Source organism: Phoca vitulina, unplaced genomic scaffold, assembly GCF_004348235.1.
Source record: "Phoca vitulina isolate PV1807 unplaced genomic scaffold, GSC_HSeal_1.0 scaffold17, whole genome shotgun sequence".
Taxonomy (NCBI): domain Eukaryota; kingdom Metazoa; phylum Chordata; class Mammalia; order Carnivora; family Phocidae; genus Phoca; species Phoca vitulina.
The window spans coordinates 33,954,679-33,973,815 of NW_022589720.1; the positions used below are offsets into that span (position 1 = coordinate 33,954,679).

The 19,137-nt window shown below is 39.3% G+C and overlaps 1 protein-coding gene across 6 annotated transcripts in view; it reads left to right on the top strand.

Moving 5' to 3' along the window:
- The window catches only part of NNT (nicotinamide nucleotide transhydrogenase), an 89,912-nt gene that overhangs the window by 68,731 nt on the left and 2,044 nt on the right, over window positions 1-19,137 (top strand). For all 6 annotated transcript variants that reach the window (XM_032415213.1, XM_032415211.1, XM_032415214.1 and 3 more), the window contains exons 19-21: window positions 17-98; window positions 16,243-16,361; window positions 17,591-17,706. In XM_032415213.1, coding sequence (XP_032271104.1) covers window positions 17-98; window positions 16,243-16,361; window positions 17,591-17,706 — 317 coding nt within the window. The remainder of the gene's footprint in view (window positions 1-16; window positions 99-16,242; window positions 16,362-17,590; window positions 17,707-19,137) is intronic.

The following is a 19,137-nucleotide window of genomic DNA, read 5'->3' on the forward strand; positions in this document are numbered from 1 at the left end:
TTCATGTTCTTTGCAGGCTATGGTCTCTGTGCAGCCAAAGCGCAGTACCCCATCGCCGACTTGGTGAAGATGCTCTCGGAACAGGGCAAGAAAGTCAGGTCAGTGCGTGTAGCACGAATCTTGTGAGGTGTGTGTGTGTGTGTGTGTGTGTGTGTGAGGGAGAGAGAAAAGGAAAAGCGATGACTTGCATCTGGATGATTTTCTTACTTACAGTGGAGTTGTACATATGTAATCACAGGTAAAGAAACTGAGTTTTAAAAACCCTATTCTGGCCTTAGTCTGGCTACCTCGTTTTGCTGTCTCTAATACCACAGAACCTAAATACAGGCTCATTTTAGAAAGGGAAACTATTATACTGAATTCCAGGATTTTTACTAATGCGGAAAAACAGAAGTTCTGTTTCTGGTTGGATTTGGGGAAGGAGGTCAAATAAATCATTAGAACCACATTGAGTTGTCCCTTTTTGGTTTTTGGTGTTCACACTGACTGAAGAAAAGTATCTCAAATGAGAGGTCTTTGAAGACTGAGTGAGACCCGGTGGTGATCCTGTGGGCTGGTTAATGTCCGACTGGGTTCGCTCTCATATTCTCTCATATTCACCAAGACTGGTGCAAATGTTCTTTTCCTAACACTATACACTTTCTGGAATAAGAATCAGGGCAGTAGCTGTGCCTGCCACTTGGCATTTGGGCACTAGACTCTGTTCTTGGAGGATCTTGAGCAAATGGAGAATTTGAGAACTCCGCATTTCCAGATTATTCCCCATGACCTTGGATAAAGGGTTTGAGGGATGTAAAGATGGGGTCAGTGGGTGACAGACCCTTGCAGTACTTTGCATCGGTCCTGTGCACCTTTGGATCCCTGTCCTGGAGTCCGTGAAGGGACTGTCTGGAGTTGTCCCTGGGAGTAGATACCTGCTGCCTCTTTGCTAGAGAAGCTGGTTCTCTCGCAGCTTCTTTGACATGGTACCATAAGTCAGAGAGACAAGCTAACTCTATTAGTAAATATAATTCGTTTGTTCACCAGAATGTTAATGTGTGTTGAAAAAACTGTTAATGTCTATTAATGAAAATTCCTTTTACATGTCTATCTTACACTTTTTCTGGGACAAATGATAAGATAATAAGCTCAACCATTTGCCCAGAACTAGTCATAGTGTCTATGCAAGATGGGGTGCAGAATCCTGAATGTCCCAGCTATTAATAGTGGTGAAGAGACTTACATGATGAAATAAGTGGATCTGACATTTTATTTTTTTATTTTAAAGATTTACTTATTTGAGAGAGAGAGAGAGAGAGAGAGCACGAGTGGGAGGGGCAGAAGGAGAGGGAGAGAGAATCTCAAGCAGACTCCCGCCGAGTGCAGAGCCTGACGCGGGACTCAATCTCACGACCCTGAGATCAGGGCCCTGAGATCACAACCTGAGCGAAAACCAAGCGTCGGGCGCTTAACTGACTGCACCATCCAGGTGCCCCAAGTGGATCTAACATTTTAGTATCAGCTGCATTTTCTCTCTTCCTTCCTTCCCTCTCTCACTCCTTCCCCACTCTGCCTTCTTGTGGTCCGTAGTTAGTGTTTTTCATATACAGAGAGTCAAAATACTATTTTGTGGTAGGACCAGCTTTTCTGTGATGTAGATGTTTCCATGTTTAGTATAGTCTTAGAAAATTGAAGATAGAAGATGAGAAAAATCACTGACTTTTTAAAAAAGATTTTATTTACTTATTTAAGAGAGAGCAAGCGCATGAGAAAGAGAGAGCGCACAAGCAGGGGGAGGGGGAGAGGGAGAAGCAGGCTCCCCACTGAGCAGGGAGCTGGATATGGGACTCAATCCCAGGACCCTGAGATCATGACCTGAGCTGAAGGCAGATGCTTAACCAACAGCCACCCAGGTGCTGCCCTGACTTTGTTTTTTGATTTTCACATATGAGTCTCATTTTTGGTCACCATTGCCCGTTTTCTTATCTGGTATTGTACAGGGCTGCCCTTTTAATCAGGCGCTTGCCACTTAAAGCATTTGCAGACCTACATAAGGAAAGGATGTGTCAAAGAATCTTTTATGATTTTCCTAAAAAGAAGTTGTTTTCTTTATTCAGTCCACATGTAAGAAGTCAATGTATTAGTAATGCCTTCTATCACCACAAATGTTTAGGATATGAGTGGCAATCTTAATGAAGTAGAGAAAGATGGCTTTCCTGTCTTAGTTATCTTTTGGGAAGGGAGTGATTAATCTGACATCCCTCTCTAATACCCATTGACCAGCCTATGTTAACCAGACATCTTGGAAAATCGGTCCAGAGTGAGGTGGATGCAAAGTTGGGGAGCATCATGACTGTAAGGTAGCTTGATGGAAGCAGGATGTGAGGGGAAAAGAATAAGAGGGATGGAAAAAATGATCTGGAAAGAAAAGGGATGAAACAAATTAAATCTCAGTTTCTGACCTGATTAAAATTTGATTTTGATCCGTGAGGACATAAGATAAATTGCTGTTTTAGGATGACTTCTGTCACCCTGTGGGGGAAAAATAATTACTTAAGATTTATGGGAGATATTTAATTAAACATATATAAATAGTATCTCAGTTATAATTTGTGCTTTATTGAAGTAATTTTGTGAACAGGATGTCAGACTTGATGTGAGAGAGCGTTCTGTCATTTCACATAATTGTCATAGTTTGTTCAAATAGTTCTTTTTTTTTTTTTTTTAAAGATTTTATTTATTTATTTGAGAGAGAGAGCATGAGGGGGGAGGGTCAGAGGGAGAAGCAGACTTCCCGCCGAGCAGGGAGCCTGATGTGGGACTCGATCCCGGGACTCCAGGATCATGACCTGAGCTGAAGGCAGTCGCTTAACCAACTGAGCCACCCAGGCGCCCTCAAATAGTTCTTTAATAATAAACTTATTAATAATTTATTATGTAGGATCAGAGTAAAATTGTTCAGTCTAATTTCTCTATTTGTGAGTTAGGAAACGTTAACCACTTATATTGATCAATTTCATATTAAGATGAAATTATATATTAATAGTTTTTTTTTTTTACTGTGATCTGTTGAATTTTCAACATGGCTATGTAACAAGTTATGCAGATTTCATGTTTGAATTAAATGGAGGATTCTAGAACTATTGCTAACACAGTGACAGTAGATTATCCTATTTGTCCTTGCTAGTTATTGAATAGGGATTTTGTTATTTAAAGGGAGTCATAGAAACTGTTGATTTTGTCTCATGTGCATCGTCGTCTTTTCCTCGGAGAAATGCATATTTTCTCAACAGAGTTAGGAATACGGGTATCCATAGATGCTACCTTTTTTTTTTTTTTTAGGAGACAAATGTCTGTTTGCACAAGAGATGGCTGCAGGGTTACCTCGTATTTTAATGAAATAAATCTGTATTTACAGTTTGCAGTAATTTAGTCCTTTCATCACTCTGTGGAGCTCCCACGGTGTTCATTGAGCACAGCTGCTGGGCCTCTCGTTTTAGTAGATCTTTGTGCCTTAGGACCCAGCATGCCTAGCATCCAGATGTGGTGACATATTCACACACATCCCCCGTGGAAATGTGCCAGTGTGGACATACGATTGTCATCAATTAGTTATGCCCAAGTGGTGCCAAGAAAAATTGCATCTGTCATTGAGTCTGGCTTCACGGCCCATGATTGATTTAGAGACACTCCTGTTTTCCTTTACTTTGGCTATAGTCATAACATGCTCACCGGGAGCTGAGATTACATAATGAAGCACATGACATTTCATGACAAGAGCTCATGAGTGTTCATTGACCTAGACTTTCTTTAGTGGCCAGTATATTGTTACTTCCCAGTTGTCCAGAACACCTCTGTAACTTACCTAACTTATGGCTGATCTCTAAAAGCATTTTATTATAAAAATCTTATACTACGAGAGTGTAGACATTTTTTCTCTTTATTTCCCAATCTTTGGATCCATACAATGGGCTTTTCATTATAAAGCAGAAATAATGTTCCCACTGAGTAATTCTGAGAAAGAGGTGTAGTTTTTTTCTTTTTGCAATTAATCACAGTTCGATTTTCTTTTCAGAAAGCATTATTGCTTGGATTATCACGGAAGTCTTTTGAATTTATGAAACCACATTTCAATTTCTTTGGTTAACTGACGTTATACATTGTTTTATGTTAATGTTCAACTATATCTTCCTATTAATAATTGGTTGATAGAAATTTATTTTTATCAGGTATTGAGATAAAAGTATGGAGATAAAAGGATGCATAAGTCCAGTTGCCTCTCTCAAAAGTGTATAGTTATGAAGAAAACAAACCTATAAACAAATGAATCAGTGAATGAATTCCATTTAATGTGATAGTGTGCTAGGAGAAATAGAGTAGAAGGAGGGTCGGAATGCAAACGAGAGTAGTTATTTGTCCAGCGGATATTTTAAACCTTTTATGCTACTTGTAACATGAGTTTCTTTGCAGGTTTTTAAAAACATTTAATCTTTTTTTCATTTTCTGTCTAAACACATCTAGCCGCCAGTGGTATTTATGGTTTAATAGTGTTTTACAGTCTCGTGTGGCATGGCTATAGGTTTAAATATATGTTAGTTTTGCTTAGGAATCCACTCTTTGAAGATATTTCAGGATGAGATATTTTGTCAGTCTAACTGGATTTTCTTTTTTTTGTGGGTTACATGTAATTCAAGGAAATAGAGCTCAGTCTTCTTAGATTTATGTTTTTTTTTTTTTAAGATTTTATTTATTTATTTGACAGAGACACAATGAGAGCAGGAACACAAACAGGGGGAGTGGGAGAGGGAGAAGCAGGCTTCCCACTGAGCAGGGAGCCCGATGTGGGGCTCGATCCCAGGACCCTGGGATCATGACCCGAGCTGAAGGCAGACACCCAACCGACAGCCACCCAGGCGCCCTTAGCATTTTTATGACAGCTTTGCAATACATTCTTTTTAGACGTGACTATTCATGGTAATGACCATTCACTGAACAACTGATTACATAGTGTTTTGTGCCAGGCACTTCTAGGTCCTGAGAATACATCCGTGAATACACAGATGAAAATTCCTGAGCCTGTGAAGTGTACATTCACTGGGAGGTGATTTAATAGGCTTGAAAATATTCTGGCTTGGAGATACTTACACCCCATTGTGTCTTCAGCTCAGGTGCTGGTGCAAAGGATGACACATAGCTGTAGCATAGACCATTGCATCAGAGTTTCAGAGCTATGACCGGTACTGTTAGGTAATGAGTTAGCCAGTGCTTCAGGTTGTCTGAAAGAATATGGTGTGTTTCTTTGCATTTTGCTCTGAGCCTACCTTTTTGAACAACATAGTGGTAGGAAGGTGGGTGTGGTGGGAGTTATTTGTGTCATTAGTCATATGGGTGAAACTTTCGGTGGAAGAGAGGAAAACCAAAGAAAGTATGTGCATTCACTCACATCTGTGTTCGGCCTATTGTATAGAATTGCCACTAATTTCTCAGCTCAGAGGTGTCTCTTGTGCTCTTAGAAAGCAACCCTGTTCCTCCCAGATCCTGACTGTTGGCCAGAATTTGGCTTTGGCTTTCTGTTTATACTGTTCACAGCATATTGGTGTGGCAGAAAGAAAGCCTGTGATTTAGATGCTTTGTACAGCCTCTGCCTTACCATTCATTCTAGGACTCATTGCTCGGTCTGTCTTGTGACGGGAGTTCTGGTGGTCTGAGGGAGAAGCTCACTACTGATCATGGCCTCTGACCATCAGGGTGTTTTTCGGCTTCTTGCTCTAGTATTAGTCATAATAAACTCTGAGCTGAGGTTCTTCAGTGAGGGTCACGTAAACATGGTGGAGTATAAATAAATAAAAGCCCATTTCTCATTTCATGTTCCAATTCTTCCATATTTTGCTTACAGTTTCCATCTTATGGTGCTTCACTGGCCATTACTTTCCAACAGCATCATGAAAGTTATTCAGACAGGAAGAAGAAATTATGCGTATTTTTTTACCAAGTCTCTGCAATATGCCAGAATATAATATTTTAGAACATGAGTGGCCAATAGAATTTCAGTTTTTTCTGTGATACCATTCTTCATAGTCTTGTTGGTTATTTTGAAATAAAAAGCGTGTCAGTTGTCATACAGTTTCTATTCTGGGCTTGGTTGCTGGATTTGGCTCAGTGATGGAAAAGCCAGATTTGGGCACAATCTATAAAAACATCCTCGGAGGGGAACGGGCGGTGTTGTGATGTGGTTCTGCAGAGGGCTCCATTGATGTTTGCACTATCATCTGGCCTGATCCTCTTTAGATGACTTCTCACTCTTCTGGTGACCTCAGTGTCACAGGCCACATGCACAAATGGAAAATGGGACTGTAGCCTTTTGTTAAACATTTTCTCATTCACAGTCATAGAACAGGTTCTATTATTCTGTATTAGAAAAACTGTGCCCCTGAGATATTTTTGTAAGCTCTTTAGCATTCATAATTTTTTTTTTCTGAAGAAGGGGAGGCCATAGATAAACACCAGATTTCAGATCAGAGTAGCAGGTCAGCCGTGATTTGCCTTCAAAAAGAAGAATGAAAGGTACATAATGTTCTCTAATTCTGGCTATTGGAATGTTCTGGAAAATTAAATGAACTTTTTTTTTTCCCATTGAGAATCTATGAGTTCGTCTGAACCACTGCTTCTAAGGACTTTCACAATTTTAGAAAGGTGGGTGTCTGTCCTTAAGAAGCCTCGCCAGAAAGTTGATTCCACAGCCTTTCTCATTAGTCAGCTTTTGTGGACAGCAGTAGCCTTGTCAGGAGGGTTTTCCCTACTTCCATTACCATGTTTCTCTTCAGGTGGATAAGCTGACCCTACCCAGCTGGTCCCAGCCTTTCCAGCAGTAAGGATGATTTGTGTAACATATGCCCTGCTTCATGTTTTATGTTTTTATTCTAAACTGCATTTACTACAGTTATTTATTTTTTTAAAAAACTTCCTTATGCTTTTAATCAGTGACGTGTAGCTGTCAATCAGAAGTTCTGATCAGAATTTGATAAACCAAAGAAACCTGCCTTTTCCGGTCCCACCATATTTTTCACAGGTGAAATGCACAATTAGATTACAAAAATAATTGAATATAGTAACAGACCTTTTTTTAAAAAAGATTTTATTTATTTATTTATCAGAGAGAGAGCACAAGCAGGGGGGAGCAGCAGAGGGAGAGGGAGAAGCAGGCTCCCCGCTGAGCAAGGAGTCGGATGCGGGACTCGATCCCAGGACCCTGGGATCATGACCTGAGCCGAAGGCAGACGCTTAACCGACTGAGCCACCCAGGTGCCAAGATCCTTTTATTACCTTCACAGGCCCTCCTCAGAACGGAGCATTGCCATGTGCAAACATAGAATACAAGAGTCCTTAAGGTGTATGTAGCCCAGACCAGGGGCTCTTCCCTGCATCTGCAGTGGGGCTCCCAACCTGTTTTGTGACAGAATACAGTGCACACATATTTGGTGTAATTCTAAATAAAGGAGTCCTGCCTTAGGAAGTAGTTAATTGGAGAATCTTTAAGGTCTATTTTAACTTATTTTTATTTTTATTTTTTAGGCTTTTATTTTAGTTCCAGTTAACATACAGTGTTATATTAGTTTTAGGGGACAATATAATGATTCAACATTTCCATACAACACCTGGTGCTCATCACAAGTGCCCTCCTTAATCACCATCACCTATTTCCCCCCCCCCCCCCCCCTCCCCTCTGGTAATCACCAATTCTCCATAGGTAAGAGTCTGTTTCAGTTAGTATCCAAAATATATGAAGAACTAATAAAATTCAATACCAAAAAACCAAATAATCCAATTAAGAAATGGGTAGAAGACATTAATAGACATTTTTCCGAAGAAGACAACCAGATGGCTAACAGACATAAGAAAGGATCCTCAACATCACTCATCATCAGGGAAATACAAATCAGTATTTATAATAGTAAGAGGCAGCAAAATGGAGAAAACACTCTAAGTACTGTAGAACGAGGCCCCGTTGTCACTGTAGTTTCTTTGTCTTATGGTTGAATTGGGTTACTTGGCTCTTCTTCATGTTTTACTGCTGAACTAAATCTGGATATTTCCATAATGCAAGAAGGAAAATGTAGTTTATTTGAACAGTTGTGGTAGGATCCATGTGGTGAATGTTTTATACTCTTTACTAGTCCCACATGTCCTAGAATAACTGCTGTAATGCACCCTGGTCAGGACATATTGTCTCCATGGCCTGCAATTATGGGAATTCACATTGTTGTGTCCCCTTTAGAACATGTGGTGTCTGAAATCTAATGTGAAGTTGTGAAAAAGTATAAGAATGGGGTTTATATCATCATGTGTTCTAAAAGAGGCTTAGAAAATGTGGTGTTTTTTGAATTGCCTCTTTACCAAGTTTTATCCAGTTCACGCGATATTTACAAATCGCTCTTGTATTCACTCTTAATTGTTTTTGTTCTTTCTTGGGTGATTTAAAAGTCTCTGAAGATCAGGTTGTTTTATTTGAGTAGATTATTCCACTTTTTTTGAGCCGTGCCTGAGTCTATTTTTAATCAGGGACTGAGGCCTTAGTTTTTATTATATAATGTGTCATAAAAGACTATCATTTTCATATTTGAGAGAGGAAAATAACAAAAAGTGTTGAAATTTTTCTTGCTTCAAGATAAGTGAAAAGATTATCCTGACTTAATAATGATATTTGTTGTATCTGTCAGTTGAGGAAACAATACTTTTTTGCCTAATAGTATCTGTGGAAGGGTTAAATGTGGCCTTTTGGAATTTGACTTTATCAAATAAGTGCGTATCTGAATATAAGTTATGAACGTGTTCCCACTGAGTCCAGTATTCACAGTTACTGGCCTCAGACTATATTGACTATACAGTTTTCTTAGTCTTTTGATGTAGTTGTGAATACAAAGAACTTCTGGCTTTTATTGGACTATATTGATATTTATTGGAATTTTAAGGTAAAAATTAGAAAACCAACTCAGAAAATGTTGACATCAAACCACCATTTGTTTTAATGTAAAAATGTGCATTTATTTTTATATAAATGATCATTAAAAGGTGCATTTATTGGGGCGCCTGGGTGGCTCAGTCGTTAAGCGTCTGCCTTCGGCTCGGGTCATGATCCCAGGGTCCTGGGATCGAGCCCCGCATCGGGCTCCCTGCTCCGCGGGAAGCCTGCTTCTCCCTCTCCCCCTCCCCCTGCTTGTGTTCTCTCTCTCGCTATCTCTCTCTCTCTGTCAAATAAATAAATAAAATCTTTAAAAAAAAAAAAAAAAGGTGCATTTATTTGAAAAATACACATGAGCATTTGTATCACACAGATGTACTTGAATAGAATATTATCATTGAAGGTTAATTTATTAAAGGCTCATTACACTTGGCATTGGTCTACAGTACTTTGTATGAAAAACTCTTTATATGAACTGTCTCACTTAAATCTCGTGATAATCCTCTGAAGAGGTTTATTCTCAATCCCACTGTGCACAGAGGAAAGGGAGGCATACAGAAGTAAACTGTCCAAAGGTTGTGAATCCAGGCAATGGTACTCCAGACCTTTCACAGCAGTTCTTTACTACTTCCCTAAATTTCTTTCTCTAAAAACAGATGTAGAACGTTCATGAGTCAATGCATCTCACTGGGCACACTGTGTTACTTAAAACCCTTTCCTTCCTTCCCTCCCATTGAGTCCCTAGAAGGAATGCCAGGTGCTGTGGGTGCTGATAAATAAGACACGTTACTATGTTACTATGATGTTACTATGTTGCAGCGCATCATGAGGAGGTGCATCAAGAAAGAGTTCTGGGAATGTTGAAGATCTTTCTGTGATCTCATTTTAGTATTTATTTTCCTTTTGCAGAATCTTGTTGTGGACAGGGACAGCTGATTCTGCTTTGTTAAGCATGTGTACAATAAAGATAATTTTCATGGCTCAAAGGCAAGAACTAAAAGGCTAGTAGGCTTTGCATTTTCAAATTCTGGATATTCTTCATACGATGATGGAACATTGATGAGCTTTGGCCATCAGTTCCTGGAAATTGCTGGTCATGGCCAAACCAATGTCTGGTATAATTAACTTTAATACATACTTTGGAGATTGGCCAGTTACATGGGCCAGAGTTGTTATTAACTCACATTGACTTATCAGTGTACACATATATATTTCTACAAATTCAGTGTGTTCTGTTATTTCTCTCAAAACACTGGCATTTTCTTGTAAGAGCCTTGCGTGTGTTTTTCCCCAACATTAGAGCCTTAAGGTTTATATAATAAATTATTATGCCAACAGATATAAAATGATTTGTCCTTTGGGATATTCAACATAACATATTGGTTAGCTTTGTGATTATTTACCCTTCACAACTAGCTCAACAGAAATAATGTCTTTATGCACTCTGTAGCTAATCAAATATTACAATAACAACAAATACATTTAGAGGTCTTTGATTTCTAACTTGGCCCAAGACATGTCAGTTAAAGCATAGAGATGATGGCCAGATGGATTAATTTAAAGATAAGCAAGGGCAGTATTAAAAACAAATTAATTAAGATGAAAAACTTACTGGAGTAAAGGAGGGATACAGAATTGCAATCCAAAAGTAATTTACATAGTATATATTGGATTATTCCGCTAAAATAGAAACCCTAGTTCATGGAATTTTAGGACTGGAAAGGAAGTTTGTGGTAGGCTGAATAATGGCCCCAAAGAGTCCACCTACAATCCTCCAAACCTGTGGACATGTTACTTCACATGGCAAAAGGGGCTTTGTAGATTTAAGGGGAGGATTTTGAGGTGGGGAGATTATCTTGGATTATTTGGGCAGGTCCATGTCATCACTAGGGTCCTCAGAGAGGAAGGAGTCAGAGAGAGTCCTAGAAGAAATCATAAGAGAGAGTCAGAGACAGAGGTATGACAGTGGAAGCAGTAGTCAGAGGGATGCAGCCACAAGCCAAGGAATGGGGGCACCTCCGGAAGCAGAAGGCAAGGAATGGATTTTCCCCTAGAGCCTCTAGAAGACATGCAGCCGTGCCAACACCTTGATTTTAGTGTAGGAAAACTGATTTTCTGCTTCTGACCTCCAGAACTGTAAGATAATTAATTTGTGTTGTTTTAAGTTACTAAGTATGTGGTAATTTGTTATAGCAGCAATCAGAAACTAATACAGACCTTAAATATCACATAGTACAGTGACTGCAAGTCTTCCTTAAGTCTTACAAATCAGGTTTTGGGAAGAGGTTCAGACCTGCGGGAAGGAGGAAACACTTATTGGTGATCAGTAAGATTGGAAGATTATGAGAAATTTTTGGTGTTCAAGATTTGTTATTCACATTTCAAAAGAGCACAAATGAGTAATTCGTGGCAAATATAGTACCACTGGCTTGAGGTAGAGTGGTTCTTGGTTCTTGTAGTTCTGGAAATCCTGAATTTCATTGCTGTCTCTTACTAGTGGTTAAGACCATTGCTTTAAATCCTCCCCAGTCCTCCCTTAAATGAAGGGCTGTCTCAGCGGCCGCAACCGTCTTGATTATGTCCATTGCCAGCCAACCATCCTTTGTGTATGTGTGGGAGATGCTCTTTTTTTTTTTTTTTAAGATTTTATTTATTTATTTGACAGAGAGAGAGAGATAGTGAGAGCAGGAACACAAGCAGGGGGAGTGGGAAAGGGAGAAGCAGGCTTTCCGCTGAGCAGGGAGCCCGATGTGGGGCTCGATCCCAGGACCCTGGGATCATGACCTGAGCTGAAGGCAGACGCTTAACGACTGAGCCACCCAGGTGCCCCTGGGAGATGCTCTTGAATCCTTTTTGTACTGAACTGGTGGATGGTACATCAGCTCACACTGAGCCTCTCTCTTCCTGACCCCAGAAAGGAGATGGAAACTTTCCCTAACTGGGGCATTTGTTTTTAAACAGTTAACAGAAAGTTTTTTTTTTTTTAAATAAAAAATTTTTTGGGGGAGCGCCTGGGTGGCTCAGTTGTTAAGCGTCTGCCTTCAGCTCAGGTCATAATTCCAGGGTCCTGGAATCGAGCCCCACATTGGGCTCCTTGCTCCGCGGGAAGCCTGCTTCTCCCTCTCCTGCTCTTCCTGCTTGTGTTCCGTCTCTCACTGTGTCTCTCTCTGTCAAATAAATAAATAAAATCTTTAAAAAAATAAAAAAAATAAAAAAAAATTATTTTATCCCCATGCTTTCCTGTGCATTTGAATACATTTTCTTTTCTTCTGTTTTATGAAAATGAGGACGATTTGGTTCACTTCTGTTTTATTTGGTCTGCTTGAAAATCATGTTTTGCCTTTTTTTGAGCCAGTTGATCTTTTTTCACTTAGAGTGTGTTATTTTCTAAGTCATTAGATGTTTTGTGTTTCTCTTGCACCTTAGCCAAGTACTCTCTAATCCTTTTAAACCGTAGCTTCCAGAACTAAATTTGGTTGTTTAGTTTTTTCATTGGGTCCAGTCAGTGATAAAAGTAAGAGTACCTTTTCATGAATGTGAGAGAACCACCCTGCCGTTGTTCACAAAAATCAAGCACCTTTGAAACTTCCATTGATCATGTCTTGTCTTTTTTTAAATTCATGCAATCAGCAGGCTTAGCAGTATATTTTAGTTATTTCAATATAATGCACTTTCTCGCTAGGTCTGTTTTTTTATATTCATGCTTAAAGTGCTATATTATTATTATTTTTTATTTCTTTCTTTTTTTAAATAGGCTCCATATCCAACATGGGGCTTGAACTCACTTCTCCGAGATCAAGAGTTGCATGCTCTTCCAACTGAGCCAGCCAGGAGCCCCTAAAATACTATATTATTATTAAAGTATTATGTTCATATTTGAGGTTTAGTAATAATAAGCCCCATTTATTGAGCATAAGCTTTGGTTCCTGGAGAATTTTTTAAAAAATATTTTATGTTATTGCCACTGTACAAAATACTAAATTTTAAAGTAGGTACCCCAACCAAAGAGTCCAGTTGACATTGCAGAAATGCTTGCTCCGAGACAGTGTGAAAAGAGCCACAGTACTGAATACGGTTTACATTACCACATGAAGAGTGGGAACATAAATTGTCAGTATTTTGCCTTACTTCTTTTGTTTTCAGGAATGATTGAAAACTCTGACTTGGTATAGATTATGACATTAGGATAACAATGTGCTGTTTAAAAAGAAAGCAATCTTGTCTTTAGAGAACATTTTAAAATTGTACTCAAGTGTCGAACTGCTAAAATCCCCAAAATGACAGGAGAATTTGTGGTTGAAGAACTTAAAATCTTATGAGGTGGTGAGTTTGGGTGACCATGGTCTGGAGTGAACTAATGACTGCCCTTAATTTTATTTTCACTAGAATAAAACTACAGCTAGCCCACTGAGGGGGAAAGATGATGAAGTAGTTGAAAGAGATGAAATAGTTCATTCTGTCCAGGTAATTTCTAACTCCCACCCTGAGTAATTTTTCAGAATAGACTTCCCCAGCATTCAGCAGGTGCTCGTAAAAGTTATACATTGTGGTAGATACTGAGACACATTTTTCTCCTGTGTCTATTTGTTCATGCAGATATTTATTTTGTTTTATAGCTCTTAACATTGTTGAAACTTTCTGGGCTCTCAATTATTCTCAAAGAACACTGTGAATTGGATTTTTGGAACTCCTTCAAGCAGAGATAAATAGGTATTTCTCAAGCCTGTTCTATGCAGAGTTTTCTGTAGCCCTTGGCAGGATGTGGGCTTATGGTAACAGCTGGTTACTACTCTGTGGGAAAACTGAGACACAGAGAGTCCTTAAGTAACCTGCTCAACATCAACATAACTAGTAAACCGGAGCTGTTAACTAAGCAAAATACCTCTCAAGTTGCCTGACTATACTACTGTATTATATAGTAGTTAAAAGTTCAGACTCTTGAGGCAGAAAGACCTGAGTTTGAATCCCAGCTTAACTGTGTACTGAGAAAGTTGTACAAATGGAATAGCACCTCATGAAGAGCCAGCATTAGCCATTGTGCCAAAATAGATCTACATTCTTGCTTCTTTTTGTTAGGTAGAGGAATGCAGCTCTACAGCCTTATTTATTTCACTGAGGTCTGGGCTTGAATCACTTGCTCTACATTCTAATTCTTGATGGAGGTTTTTAAAAGATGATTAGGGATAGAATGAAACAATAGATGAGAAATCATTTGTAAATTGCATTACAATAGGAGAGCATGAAGTTAAGTATTTCAAATGAAGTTAATTTTTTTCCACCATAAAAAGTTGTACGTTTTCCTCCTTTTGGCAACTGTGAAACTGGGAAGATCCCAGCTGGGCCAAGGACATCGATCTCATTGGCTTCCTAGCCCTTCGAAGTTTTCCCGAAACCCTTCAATGACATGGTTTGATCCCCCCACAAAAGTATACATTCTCATAGAAAATTGGGAAAATGTATTTAAAAAAGAGGAGAAGTAAAACGATGATCTCTTGTATAACTGCTTAGAGGTAACTGTTTAGTTTCCTTTTAGCCCCGGTTTCTGTTTTTGTTTTTGTTTTAACATAAATTGTTATTTAGGAACATTTAGTGATTCCCAGAAGGAAGATGATATAAAAGTGAATTTGATAAAAGAATACCTGTCACTTGATGTCTTTTTTCCCTCCCAATTACAAGACCCCTAATAATTTAGGCTCTTCATTATCACTTTTAAAGATGTAGAAAATCAATTATCAGCTATTTGGGCAATATAGAGGCCATTTTAAAGCTCTTTTCAGGTCTACTTTTGGGGAGGTGTCAATTCCTCTGTTGCTTTAATCTTTTCCTAGCAGAACCTGTGTTAAAAATGGGGAGGCCTGATTTGGCAGTAGTTACCGTGAAAAGTAACAGGGCATCTTAAATGACCATAACTTTTGTATGAGCCAGCAACGTGTTGTGATGGCTGTAAATGCCAATGCAGACTTGGGCATTGTCAGTAAAAGATCTCAGGATGGGATTTTCTTGCTGTGCCCTATGCATCTAGATCACATCCAGCATATTGTATTCACTCTGGGGGCCTGAGGTTTGAGCTGGATATTGACAATGTAGAAACAGGTGACTAGGACAGCAGTGGGTCCTGTCAGCACTGAATAGTTGAAAGAATTGAGGATGTTTTGCTTAGTAGGCATCCTAGGAGCGCTCAGAGGAGTCCACATATGAAAGAGGGGGTAGACTCATTAAGGCTCCAGATGGCCAAACTACAGACTTTGGAAAGCAATGAGATGGGGGTTCTCTTTGGCTGAATATGAGTGTGTACGTTACGTGTGTGTGTGTGTGTGTGTGTGTGTGTGTGTGTGTGTGTGATGTAATTATTGGGATTGTCTAGTAATGGAATAGACCTCTGGAAGGAGTAAGTTTCTGGTTACTGAAAGTATTTAAGCTGAGGTTGGATGGATCCCTGCCAAGAACTACCATAAAATGCATTTCTTCTCTGGATTCACTCACTCACTCACTCACTCACTCACTCACTCACTCACTCACTTCTTATTGAGCCGTGCCTATGTGTCAAGCATGGTGCTCAGTGCTGAGGAGACAGAGATCAATACTGTGGGCAAGAAGCTGGATTAAATAACCCCAAAGATCCCATTTTGGTTGCGGTTGAAAGAAATTGCTTGATGCTTCGATTTCTTTTGCCTTGATAAAAGTGTGGAGCTCTGATGTGTGTCTTACTCTCTCTTTGAAACACTCCAGCATGTTGCTATCACATTTCTCATGGGATGCGGAGTTATGCTTCATATCACTCTCAGAAAGATTGGAGGCCTTTAACTCCTGTACATGACAATATTTTATTTCTCCAGCTTTGAACGTGGAGGTTAAAGTTGAATGTGGAGTCAGCTTTTGATGGAATAATGTTGATTTTTCATGGCAAGTGTTTAATTCCAGGCTGACTTACATAAGTTTTTAAAGATGCAAGATTTATCAGAAAGTATCATGAGAGAACATAATGCTTATTAAATGTAAGGTGATATTATTTACTAATGTTGGAAATTCATTGTACTTAAAACATAAGAGTCAGGTTCTAAGGTTACACTTACTTCTTGAGAGGAGTTATCATTTGTGTATACGGAGAGATTAAACCTCCAACTTCAATATTTGTAGATTGATCATATATCTGGATTAGTTCTAGCCCCTCTTGTAGAGATCAGATAGTACCAGGAAGAGCTGAGGTGCCAAGAACAAAGTGTGCAGATTTGGAGGTGATGTTGGGGTCTCTGTACATTTTGGCCCATCATGTAAGGCCAACTGTTCATTTGTTTTATGTCTAGGTTTGGAATTCACCCAGTTGCGGGCCGGATGCCTGGTCAGCTTAATGTGCTGCTGGCTGAGGCTGGGGTGCCATATGATATTGTGTTGGAAATGGACGAGATCAACCATGATTTCCCAGGTAAGTAGTGGGGGCGATGGTGAAGCTTGTTCTTCGTCCGAATAAAGTGATACCAGTCTTAGGACATAAATTGTGGGATTACTGAAGACCTACTAGTCTGATGAAGAGTAACCTGCTCCTAGGAGGTGTGCAGTTGAAATGAAATAAACGAAAGACAGTACTGAATAAGGTACAACAGGCTTGTGAGCGGCATGGGTAGTTTTGGGGCCTAGGAGGAGATCGGAAGGGTGGTGAAAATCTCAGGAGGCAGTGGAAGAGGGACTCTGAAGAGACCTGGCTTTGGGATCCAGGTTCTGACTCCACTTTTGGAACTAGATACTCAGCCTCAGGTTCCTCATTTATAAAATTGCTTCTATTGATAATTTAATGTCTAATTCTTGTCAGCATCTGAGATTTTACTGGCTTCCAGTTGTACCAACTCATGATCAAGAAAGTAGTTTTCTGTTTTCCTTTAAAGTACTGGGACTTCACTAGATAAGGTGCCGTACTTTATGGCTGTCGTTGGGTAGATGTTGAATGTTAATGACATTTGGCTCAAGATCATGTTTGTTAAAATTAAACCGGTTCCCTCTGGCAAGTATCCACTGTAAACTTAAAAAATACTGTTTATTAGAGAAAAATAATGAAGTTGTGTGTATATCTACATTCACATGGCATTTTTGGCAAAGTTCTAAGGTAATTTATATTATAGTCCTTAAAGAGGGAATTTGGGCCATTTTATGCCCCTTTTCAGATTTCACTGTTGCTAAATTATGTGTGAAACCTGCCAGTTCCAGGAATTATGGACCCAGCTTTTAATACAGTACAGACCCCTTAGACCATTTTCTTTTAGACATCAAAATAGCATCTTATGGGGGTCATTTTAAAAGATGAAAATGGGATGCAAATCTTATAAAATAATATAACTGGCAAGATCATTGTGAGATAATAAAAAAACTGTAAAGTCAGATTAGGCAGATCCCCTGGGGGGAGGGGAAGCATAATAATGCAAGCTCGTCAGGGTGCTCAGGCTGAGATGCAGGACCTACTGCTTTTTAGCTGTGTGACATTGGCTAGGTTACCGAGCCTCTCTGATAAAGCTCTTTGTCCGGTGTCTGGCACAAGTGTGCGTCCTATAAATATTACCTTCTGTTATTGTTTTAAAGTCCAGATCACTATAATTTGCCTGGAAAAAGTGAAAATGACCCATTTGAGGTTTTTATTTACTCTTTTTTTCCTTTATTATGTAGACACTGATTTGGTTCTTGTGATTGGAGCTAATGACACTGTGAATTCAGCAGCTCAAGAAGACCCCAACTCTATTATTGCAGGCATGCCAGTCCTCGAGGTCTGGAAATCAAAGCAGGTAAGGTTTCAGACTTGTGTTTCATTCTAATAATCAAATGTCTCCTACAACATGCACCCAGAGCTGTCCTGGTTCACTTGGTGAGGAGCACCGATGCCTTTTGGGAGCCCCAGGGCTAGAGTGGGTGTAGGGCCCAGCTCTCCATATCCAGCTTCTGTCTATTCGGTGGTCACCAGAGAACCCAAGTAGATGCCCTGGTCACCATTTGAACTAGATGATATTATGTGGGTGGATTAACAAAATCTGTAACCACAGCTGAAAAAAGAGCTGTGAGCTTTTGGAATGAGCCTGGCTGACTTCCAGATAGAGTCCAGTGAAGCAGATGGCTTCCCTCTGGGACAGTGAGTCAGTATCATCGCCTTCATATACGAAGACGAGCACATTTTTTCATTTAATTTTTTTGAAAGGGAATTTGTTGTTGTTATGGAGTGTCCAGAAGAAAGGTGATTTAGAAATCCAAACTGTAACATGGCATAAGGAAGCAAGGCGTGCTCACGCACATCACCTCTGTGGAAGCTAACTGCTGGGTTATAGAGAGCTCAGAGGCTTGTACGTTTCCCCTGCCCTGGCGGAGGACAGGTCTCTTTACCACTCTCAGGTCAGATCTGCATTTTAACAGTCATAATTATGTAATGTACCTTTCCCTTTAATTTTGTTTCTTTTTATTGTAAATATGTGAGCTTGAAATTTGTGGTGGGTGAGATATGCACTTGTTCATGTGTAGATGAAAAACTATTGCATTGGTCATCAATATTTGAGAGTTTGCAGAATGCATTATGGTACTAAGGCTGTGAGAAGTGTAAGTAAGTTTATATTGCTTTCATTTTTGGATAGATTACATGTCCTAGACTACTATAGAAGGGCTTTCCATTTCCTTAAGAACTAACTTGATATTTAACTGAATAGCACCATCCATAATTCATGTAATTGTAAATGACTGTGACACATCAATATTAGAGATAGCCTTACTTCTTCCATTTTGCTTTGTAGGAGCATAATATTAGTTATTAGCTCTGTCAGGCTAGATTGTTCTTCGGGCTTTTGTCTTGGAACCTTCTGATCTACTTTAAAGTGATGGAATAAGAATCACACCATTTTCCCACTCAGCTACATTTATCTTAGGATTTGTAGCAGAAGTTTATACGCTAAATTTGTTCTCTTAAGCCCATTCAGAGAAAGATACTTATTTTTCTGACTAGAAAATGTTACATAGTCTTTATGGAAGAAAAGCACTGAGAAGAAAATCTCTTGTAATCTTATTATTCATAGATAAACTATTGTTAACATGATTTTTGTCTCACGGATAGGAGTAAGGGCAAATGAAAGTTAATACAATGTAAACATGCCTTTAGAAAGCACTCCCTGGGGCACCTGGGTGGCTCAGTTGGTTAAGTGACTGCCTTCAGCTCAGGTCATGATCTTGGAGTCCCT